Source organism: Dreissena polymorpha, chromosome 1 (genome assembly GCF_020536995.1).
Source record: "Dreissena polymorpha isolate Duluth1 chromosome 1, UMN_Dpol_1.0, whole genome shotgun sequence".
Lineage (NCBI taxonomy): Eukaryota > Metazoa > Mollusca > Bivalvia > Myida > Dreissenidae > Dreissena > Dreissena polymorpha.
Genome location: NC_068355.1, coordinates 91,143,512 through 91,153,861, shown reverse-complemented (window position 1 = coordinate 91,153,861; position 10,350 = coordinate 91,143,512). Strand labels below are relative to the sequence as shown.

The window sequence follows — 10,350 nt, the reverse complement described above, 5'->3', positions numbered from 1 at the left end:
GCATCAGGAGTAGATGGGTTCAATTTCTGATTTGGACATTCTCCAGATCTTTACTACTTCTACCCAGGAAGCTGACTGGATTGTGTCTAATTAAGTATTTGGCTCTTGATGCAATCAAGCCAAAATAAACAGGTTGTGAACAAATAAATAGCTAAAAAGCAGTTTTCAGAAATGCTAACCACTTAATTTCTTCTTGAGGACAATCCTGATCTTAGACTGGTTGGCAATCAACCTCAGAGGAGTGGATGGAAGGCTCGTCTCATCTTCACGTGCATTAGCTTCAATACGAGTGGTCTGCCAGTCTACTTCCTGTATCCAGTAATGTGTCACATGTATTCATTGATTATTTAACCAGCATGACATTAACAATATATTGTTAGTCTACATTATTTTCGTTGGGAAATAATTATAATGTAGGAAGCTATACTGATTCCCATGTGTTGGTCTATGAATATCAGTTAATACAAAATAATAGTATGAAGGCATTTAGCCAAGGATTTGATTTAAATGAAATAATAAATAACTCAGTCAAATTGATTGGCAACTTGTTCTAATGTTTATCCACATGATTTATACATTCTGTAAGGCAGACAGTTTCAGTATTTGTTTAAACATTCGCAAAAGCAGAAGGTGATAATCATGTTTTTCATCATAAATTTCCAGTATATTCCTTCCAGCAATCATAATTTTTCTGTGGAAAACTTATAACTCATGGTTTGATCAAATTATGTCCTTCTTTTGACAAACAATTTTATTCCAATAGAAAGGCAGTGCCATCTAAAATTAACTACTTGTTAAGCTATTCAAATGATCAAAGTAACACTCAGAAAAACATTAAAATATGGCTGTACTGAATATCATGGATGAAAATACATAAAATAATAAATCATTTGCATTATTTTTCATGAAGGAATTCTTAAAAAACCTCCATTTCAAACATAGTGTTCCGAAGCTTCAAAGGCCAAAACTTGGCAAGTTAGATTTTGCTACTAAAAGGTCAAGAGTTTAATTCCAAGTGTAGGCACTTTTGTATAGTTAATTATTTAAGCTTTTTCCAATTACTACAGTTTTTTAAGTATGCACTTTAAATGTATTCCAAAGATTTAAAGTTCTGCAAACAAGTTATATTTAATTATTAAATTCAGCCATGCACAAACTTTAAAGAGGAGAATCTCGTCAGTGGACTCGCTGCGTATCCTGGTCTGACGGATGTCTGTCGGCACCTGCCAGTTAGGTGTCAAACTCTCTACCTTCAGTCTGGACAGCTGAACAATAACCAGGAAACTAATATTAGCCTTCCTCTAGGAAAACCGAACTGACTGCATGTGTTAACAGTGTCATCCCAGATCAGACCGAACTGACTGCATGTGTTAACAGTGTCATCCCAGATCATACTGAACTGACTGCATGTGTTAACAGTGTCATCCCAGATCAGACCGAACTGACTGCATGTGTTAACAGTGTCATCCCAGATCAGACCGAACTGACTGCATGTGTTAACAGTGTCATCCCAGATCAGACTGAACTGACTGCATGTGTTAACAGTGTCATCCAAGATCAGACTGAACTGACTGCATGTGTTAACAGTGTCATCCCAGATCAGACTGTGCAGTCTGCACATGCTAGTCAGGGATGACACTTTCTGCCTCAACTAAATGTTCGCAAAGAAGAGACTTACTTGCAACCAAGACAAAAAAATTTATAAAAGCAAAAGTATTGTTCCTGATAGGCAAGAACTGAGCAGATAAATCTGTGTTGATACTTTATGTATATTTATTAAGCTCTACTATCCCAGAGCGAATCTCATATATGGAAAATTAACTATTTATTACTATTTGCAGACACACTGAATCCTACACCTCTTTTGCCAATAACAGATCACTCTGTTTAGTTATTACACTACACTTACAAGACGAAAACAAAGTTTTACAAAGTGCAATACTGGGCACCCTTGGTCATGTGAATATACTGTATGCCAAAATAGAAATGTAAGTGAAGCATTAAGACATATGGACAAAGTTATGTGTCTGAAATCCTGAAATTCACGTAAGTAGTGTGCTCCGGAAGCAACGGCAGCCGTCGATTTCACCGGTTACAATCAATCTAGATGCCGGCTACTGTTCAATTGAAATGGTGCAAATACACCCGTTGTATGGCTTAATCACCGGCTACTTTGAAAATATAACTGGCCACTCAAATTTTCCTGGAGAACACTGAGTAACTAGCGTAATCTGTACTCTTATCATTCTGTATGTAAAATGCTAATAGATGTAATAATTTATAATGATCTAATAGCCAAAATATATATATATATATGTGTAAGCAATCATTTATGCACACAAAGTTGAAGCACATTTTATTGAAACACTTACTGAATTAATGTGTACACTTATCAACCACTTCATTCAGTGACATTAAAGAACTACCAATGTATCTCTACCTGCAGATTGGCATGGAACTTCAGTGAGTTGAACTGCACAGTAACCGAGTTGATATGGACATAGATTCCATCTATGACCTTGTCCACAAAACCATAGCGACCTTCTGACCTGTCAACACACATTCATGCTATGAAATTGTCACCATTATTATTATGCCCATGTTTTTCATTTGAAATACTGTTGTATGCAAACAATTTAAGAGACAACGCGGTACAACTTCCTGACCTGTAAGCATGGGATACCTAGCTTCTGACTGCCTTTATCTCAATGAATATATTGTGGCTGTGCTCTGTGATAAGCGGGGTTAATGGATGTGCATAAAGTGCCGTCCAAGGTTAGCTTATGCAGTCCACATAGGATATTCAGGGACGGCACTTTCCGCTTTTATATTTTTTGTTTTTAGAAAGTCCCTTCTTAGCAAGAATCAAGTTTTTGCGGAAAGTGCGAAATCTGGGCTCATTTATATAATACTGATTACTACTGTAATATATTATAATTGATGAGTAGAAGCAGAAAAGACTATGCAATTAACCATACATGTACATGCCATACATTCTCATTTGGGTCCGCTTTTGCGATTTTTGTCACAATGATCCAACAAAAGACACATTTCTTAAAAACGATGCTTGTGCTTTAAGTTTACTATAAAAGTTCAAATTTAAGATCCATTTGGCCAAACTAATGGCAAACTTAACTCCTGCTAAAAAACAATACTTGTTAGCCAATTGTAACTGTTAACAGCTAATCTGCAATTAAGATTAATTGAGGCTACAGCTTAAGACATCAGTTGCTAATTGCTACCAATATAGTCACAAGCCTTTTAAGAAAAAAGATTAACTCTTTTGTGTTTTATGGCCAAACATTACTAACAACTTGTGTATGATACCAATTATGGTTTAGGTAAGCGTCTGTAAAGTAGTGTACACAATAATTTGCTTAATTTAATACAGGTTGAGGTATTTTTATCATTCACAGAAATTTACTTTCACTCGAGTCGCATTTACAGAAAATAGTTTGAACACATTTCATGCAAACCAAATTTAAATGTACTAGTTGATTGATCCTTATAATTGAATAAGTTTAGTGCGTGATGCGTGCACATGAGGTAATGTTTTGACACATGTTTTACGAGGAATACCAACAGCCCAATTTAATCTAATCTTGATGTATCAATGAACATCAATATATCTTTTGTATATTGTTCATCTTATGATCTATAGCTAATAATATATATTACATATAAAAAAATAATAACAATGAAAATGTTTGATACCCTATAGACCTAGGAATAAACAACTTTCATTGCATAACAATTAAGATAAACAATTTGGAACTTAATTTTTTTTAGCTAGTACAATAACATTTATCCCTTAACCCTTTACCAATTAGATACATATTTTTACGCATTTATAGTCCCTTAGAAAGTTTAATTTAGACCTTTACCACTTAGATATGTATTTTTACGCATTTGTAGTCCCTTAGCATTTTAAATTTCATTAAAGACCTTTCATACTTGATTCAAATTTAAAAGTATCATTTTCAAACCTTAGCTACTTAAGAGCAGCAAACAGCATAAAACCTGAACAGACTGCGAGTTACTGTGAGAAAGGGTTAAATAACAAGAGCTGTCAGAGGACACTGCGCTCGACTATTCGATATTCGAGTGCTTGACAGTATAACGTAAGCCATCATGGAGAGGGGGGGGGGTATAATGTGGGTGTGTGATCATTTAATTTATGGGGGTGGGGGGAGAGGGTGTGGGTGTGTGATCATTTAATAGATAATCTTTGAAAAATAAGAAAAATATGAAAAAAACTATTTATTTTTTGGGGTGGGGGGGGGGCATGGGGGATGGTTTGGGTGGAGTGCATTGTGTATGTCAGGTAAGTATTGTTTTGTCAAACTTTAACATAGATTTATCATTAATATGCATATTCCAAGCATAAAAGGGGCCATAATTCTGTCAAAATGCTTGATACAGTTGTCTGCTCTTGTTTATAGGTTGGGGTCATGTTGGTAAACAAGTATGCAAAATATGAAAGCAATATGTCAAGGGACACAGGAAATATTTGGGGTAGTACGCAAACTTTAACATAGATTGATCAATAATATGCATATTCTAAGTATAAAAGGGGCAATAATTCTGTCAAAATGCTTGATACAGTTGTCTGCTCTTGTTTATACGTTGGGGTCATGATCGTAAACAAGTATGCAAAATATGAAAGCAATATGTCAAGGGACACAGGACATATTTGGGGTAGTATGCAAACTTTAACATAGATTGATCAATAATATGTATATTCTAAGTATAAAAGGGGCAATAATTCTGTTAAAATGCTTGATACAGTTGTCTGCTCTTGTTTATAGGTTGGGGTCATAATGGTTAACAAGTATGCAAAATATGAAAGCAATACGTAAAGGGACATTGAAAATATTTGGGGTAGTACGCAAATTTAAACATTTGCTGCATATTCTAAGTGGAAAAGGGGCAATAATTATATAAAAATGCTTGATAGAGTTGTCTGCTCTTGTTTATAGGTTGGGGACATGTTGGTAAACAAGTATGCAAAATATGAAAGCAATATGTCAAGGGACAATGAAAATAATTGGGGTAGTACGAAAACTTTAACATTTGCATGCTAATGCAGACGCCGGGGTGAGTAGGATAGCTCCACTATATATATTTAATATATAATAGTCGAGCTAAAAACAAGATCAACAGGATGGTAGCATTTTGGCGGTTATATACATTAATGAATACTTCATTATAAAAAGTTATTGTTTTTCACAAAAAAGTTTCTCTCAAACATTCCCCTTACTGATATGAATGTGAAACAATATCTGTAGGTCTGTATACCTTTGGTTGGCAAACTGGCTGGCACTGTTGGGCTCCCGTGGCTCTGAGCACGTCTCAATCTCCAAAACAACCTCATCTAGGAACTGTATCAGAAACACACAATAGAAAAACATTATAACTGTTACTGAAGCTGATTTGGAATAATAATCATGTAGATTCACTTTTGTTTCTTCACGTGCATAATCCTTTTAATTTGTATGCAAACTTACATGTATATGGTTGTTTTTCATATTTTTCAGTAAAATATTTTAATAAACATGTATATATCTTAAGTGCGACAAAAATGTGGATAACACATATGTTGCCAAGGCCTATCAAGTAGCACCCGGCCGCTAGTGTTTCTTTAAGTTTGCATGAAACCTGTGTCTATTAGACATTTATATTGAAAAACGAAATTCAAAACATATTTTACATTTTAATGAAACACTCCCAAGTAACTCTTAATATACTTACTAAACGAATGGGCTGAGATTTCAATTTAGTCCATTGAATCTGTAACAGCAAATATAAAGTTGTTACTTTTCATTTATTTGTATGTGTGAAAGCAAATTTTAACAATAGTTCAAAACAATAAATAACATTGACATTTACATTATGTTGCAACCTGTAGCCATGATCAAACATGTGAATAAATGCTTATTCAAATTAATATCTTATACTCACATACAATGTAGATCATTTGTATTAAAAATAGGCTAAATACCTGTCAAAAACCTTGAAAATAAAAAAACATCAACTTCTTATGCAATAAATTAACCCTTACAGTGCGGGAACCGAATTTTGAAGGCCTTTGCAAACAGTTTGGATCCAGATGAGACGCCACAGAACGTGGCGTCTCATCAGGATCCAAACTGTTTGCTATTCTGATAATATTCTTTGAAAAAAATTGAAGAAAATGCTAATTTTAGAAATTCAGCAGACGACATTTTAGCAGACGACAAATTTCCCAGCATGCAAAGGGTTAAGTGTAGGATACTAATACTGACTGTGTTATAGAATATCAAAGATTAGATTATCATTATGCATACAAGCATGTGTATCACTTTTGAGCCGTCATGCTACAAATATGTACCTTTATTATAATATAATTACTGTAACTTTGTACAAAACAGGAACAATTGATTCACCTTCATTCGGACTTGATTACAGAATAGGAACAATTTTTCACCTTTATTCGCACTTTATTACAGAATCGGAACAATGTCACACCTTTATGCTGACTTTGTTACAGAATGCCTTCCTAAGCCTCATCCATGTGGGCAGATCAAGCAGGTCCATGAGTATGGTTTCATTGAGCTCTAGGTTGGACAACTCTCCCTCCCCCTTCAGAGTGCTGATGTTGATTTTATCAGGGGACAGATTCTTTGCAAATCTGTAATAAGAGGCAATAAATTAATTGAGTGATATACACTAACACTTGTTCTGCAATTATGTAAACCATGATTTGTTAGGAATTGGAATATACCAATTCATTTGTGTTTCACACCAGTATACCACTTGTCTGGACTAAAACGATACTTTTAAGTATCAACAACTAGTAGAGTGTAACCTTATCTTTTAATCATTTAATTGCAAACAAATGATGAAAAAGCAAAATGACCGACATTATTATCTATCTACCTACATGTATCTTTATTTTGTACCACAAACTAACAAATATATAATTAATATTTTTTAACTTAAATGTTGATATTTTGTGCCTAATACCAACAAAGGCCAAAAGCCCTTAGGTGCTCACCTGGGGAATAAATTAACTTTACTTTTATGTGCTGAAATTGTGGAACGATAGCCGTATAAAGAAAATTGCAATACCAACCTCAGGAGTCCTTTTTAAGCAAATGAAAGCATTTTAAAACTTGGCAAATATATCATTGAAACATGAACATTGAACTAAACATGTAAATTCTAGAGAGTTCACAAGCTTTTATATTTGAGCCCGGTTTTTCCGTCCAGTACTTTTGGGTTACATCATAAATAGCTTGATGTCCAACATTTTGTGAATTTTAAGCTGGTGTGTTAACCACAAAATTTTATTTCAGTGCTGAGTTTGTGGAAAGTCCTACGATTTAATAAATTGAAAAAAAAAATATGTCAAGGAATTTTCAAAAAAAAAAAAAAATTATATTGGTCTAAAGTCAATGATGTAACAGATTGGACACCAATTAGCAAACATGATTTGCATACAAAATCTTTAAATATTCTCGTTGAAATAAACGTCATTGATTAGTCATCACGGCGTTTCGACCTCATCCTTGTTCCTATCAAAACATTTGTAGAAGCTACACAAGTTATGTAAAAACAGTTTGAGATCTGACTTCAAGATGTAACATATTGGACACGAACTGTTACATCACCATTCATAAAAAATAATGATTGTCTGACTGAAAATTGTATAGGTTTGTGCCTTTTTTAAGTTTTATATCCAAGAAATAACCTTTATTGATAATATTGAAATAAAAGTAAGTAGCCAAAGTTTTTTTGGTAGAGTGATGGAAACAGGAACTCATGGGCACTATAAAAGGTATACCTTTTTTGTCCAGAATCCGCATGTATTTGTTACAAATTTTGTACTAACAGGGTAGAACTTGGTAGTTTTATGATATGTATCAACAAGTTTTATGTTAATCTGATCAAATATGGCCACAACATTTTCAAATACATTCTTGAAATTTATATTTTACATGTTTTTTTGGGATGTAACTAAAAAGTGCTGGACAGAAAAACCGGGCTCATTTGCAATATAAAACAAGATGTGTTTGTGAAACACAATGTCCCTCTATATGACGTTTGACCTTGAAGGATGACCTTGACCTTGTGAAGGATGACCTTGACCTTGACCTTTCACCACTCAAAATGTGCAGCTCCATGAGATACACATGCATGCCAAATATCAAGTTGCTATCTTCAATATTGCAAAAGTATTTATAAAATAAGCGATTTGGGCCACATATATTTGACCTCTGACCTTAAAGGATGACCTTGACCTTTCACCACTCAAAATGTGCAGCTCCATGAGATGCACATGCATGCCAAATATCAAGTTGCTATCTTCAATATTGCAAAAGTATTTATAAAATAAGCGATTTGGGCAACATATATTTGACCTCTGACCTTGAAGGATGACCTTGACATTGACCTTTCACCACTCAAAATGTGCAGCTCCATGAGATATACATGCATGCCAAATATCAAGTTGCTATCTTCAATATTGCAAAAGTATTCATAAAATGAGCGATTTTGGCCACATATATTTGACCTGACCTTGAAGGATGACCTTGACCTTTCACCACTCAAAATGTGCAGCTTCATGAGATACACATGCATGCCAAATATGAAGTTGCTATCTTCAATATAGCAAAAGTTATTGCAAAATGTTAAAGTTGGCGCAAACAGGCCTTGATTGCCAGATTTTTCAATAGACCCAAACGATTGTTTACCTTGAATAAGATCATTTGAACAATTGTTCTAAGCAAGTTCTATGCACATTGAACAAAAATGTGACTTTAAGAGTGTTCACAAGGTTTAACTAAAGCCAAAAAGAAAAGTGCCTAGCCCCCTTAAACCATTTTTTCAAAAGGCCAGAATTATCAAGATATCATTAGAAAGAATGTTCTTGCAAGTTGCATGAAGATTGGACAAAAGGTGTTACTTCTAGAGTGTTCACAAGGTTTTACTATATACATATTAGAAACATTATCCAGTCCCCTGGCAACAATATTATTCAATATACATGTACCAGAACCATTCTTATTATCAGCTGAGATACATGTATCATTAGAACAAATGTTCTTAGTAAGTTAAATAAAAGTTCTAAAGTAGGGGTGCACATCATGGCAAATTGGAATTGCAAAATAGTGCCAGAATTCACTAAAGTTACAATGTACATGAAGAAAACTCCTCTGCCCCATGGCAGCTATGATTTTCAACAGATCAAAACTATTTTCAAACTCACCCGATATATCATTAGAATAAATTATCTGAGAGAGTTTCATGATGATAGTGCAAAAAATGTATTTTCTATAGTGTTTGAAAGGTTTCAAAAGAGCCAAAAAAAGAAAACTGCCCGCACCTTGAAGGCCATGTTTTTTCAACAGACCAGAACCATTTTTGAACTCAGAGAAGATATAACTAAGCTAAGAAGCAACTATCATGAAAATGTTACTTCTGAAGTGTTCACAAGATTACACTTTATCCAATTTCATCATATTTAGTTAACCCAGTGCAATATCACACATGTGTTTATACACTCTGATGGATTAATAAAACCTAGCTGATGAATTAAAGTAATCAGTGGACCTTTATTTGGGTAAACTGGCATGTGTACTTGATAAATGTAATGGTTTTTGCAAATTTGTTGAAGTACTAACACAGTTGAAGTGATCTTTGTAAGGAAACCAATTAAATTCTGCTTAATGTATTCACAGCTTTTGTTTTGTATCATTTGAAGAACAAATGTTTGCTGACGTATAGTGCCATTTCTGATAATCTCAATGCTTTTAAAAATGAATGTTTTGTTCCTTAGTGCCTGTTTTTAATATCAATTGGGCCACCTAAGGCAACCTTGCCCAAAATCTCAAGTGGGACAAGTAGGCCCTATCTGTATTGTACTTTATTTGAAGGTTTTAAGGACAACAAATCAAAAACATACTATGCAATCATAAATAGCGCACTGACAGTTCATATATGTTGATTTTAAAAATGAATGGTTTTTACTACATTATATAAATGCTAATCTTAAAGCTTTGTGGTCAAAATTTCAACCTTGGAGTATCTTTCTGTAAATCAACATCACCATCATCATCATTCCCTCTTCCGGTCTAGCAGTTGGGGGAAATTAGAAAAGACAGCTGAGCGATTCCCAGCTAGTACGGTCTGTTGTGGGCTGCTGGTAGTAAGTTATCCGTTGGGTGGGAGGGATATCCACCCTTTCACATTGTCCATCAAGACAGCAACCTCCCTCACACGGTCTTGCATGTTAACCAATTCAATTTTCCGGGTTTGAAAGTCACCAGCAGGGGTCTTTGTGGGCTAACAAGTGCTGCTATACACAGG

General features: G+C 34.4%; 1 protein-coding gene across 2 annotated transcripts in view; it reads right to left on the bottom strand.

The window, feature by feature from the left end:
* Window positions 1–10,350, bottom strand: part of LOC127840583 (UHRF1-binding protein 1-like) — a 46,917-nt gene that overhangs the window by 33,937 nt on the left and 2,630 nt on the right. For both annotated transcript variants that reach the window (XM_052368996.1, XM_052369003.1), the window contains exons 2-7: window positions 6,508–6,670; window positions 5,752–5,790; window positions 5,299–5,381; window positions 2,441–2,549; window positions 1,158–1,265; window positions 180–309 (exon numbers count right to left, since the gene is read on the bottom strand). In XM_052368996.1, the coding sequence (XP_052224956.1) occupies window positions 180–309; window positions 1,158–1,265; window positions 2,441–2,549; window positions 5,299–5,381; window positions 5,752–5,790; window positions 6,508–6,670 (632 nt within the window). The remainder of the gene's footprint in view (window positions 1–179; window positions 310–1,157; window positions 1,266–2,440; window positions 2,550–5,298; window positions 5,382–5,751; window positions 5,791–6,507; window positions 6,671–10,350) is intronic.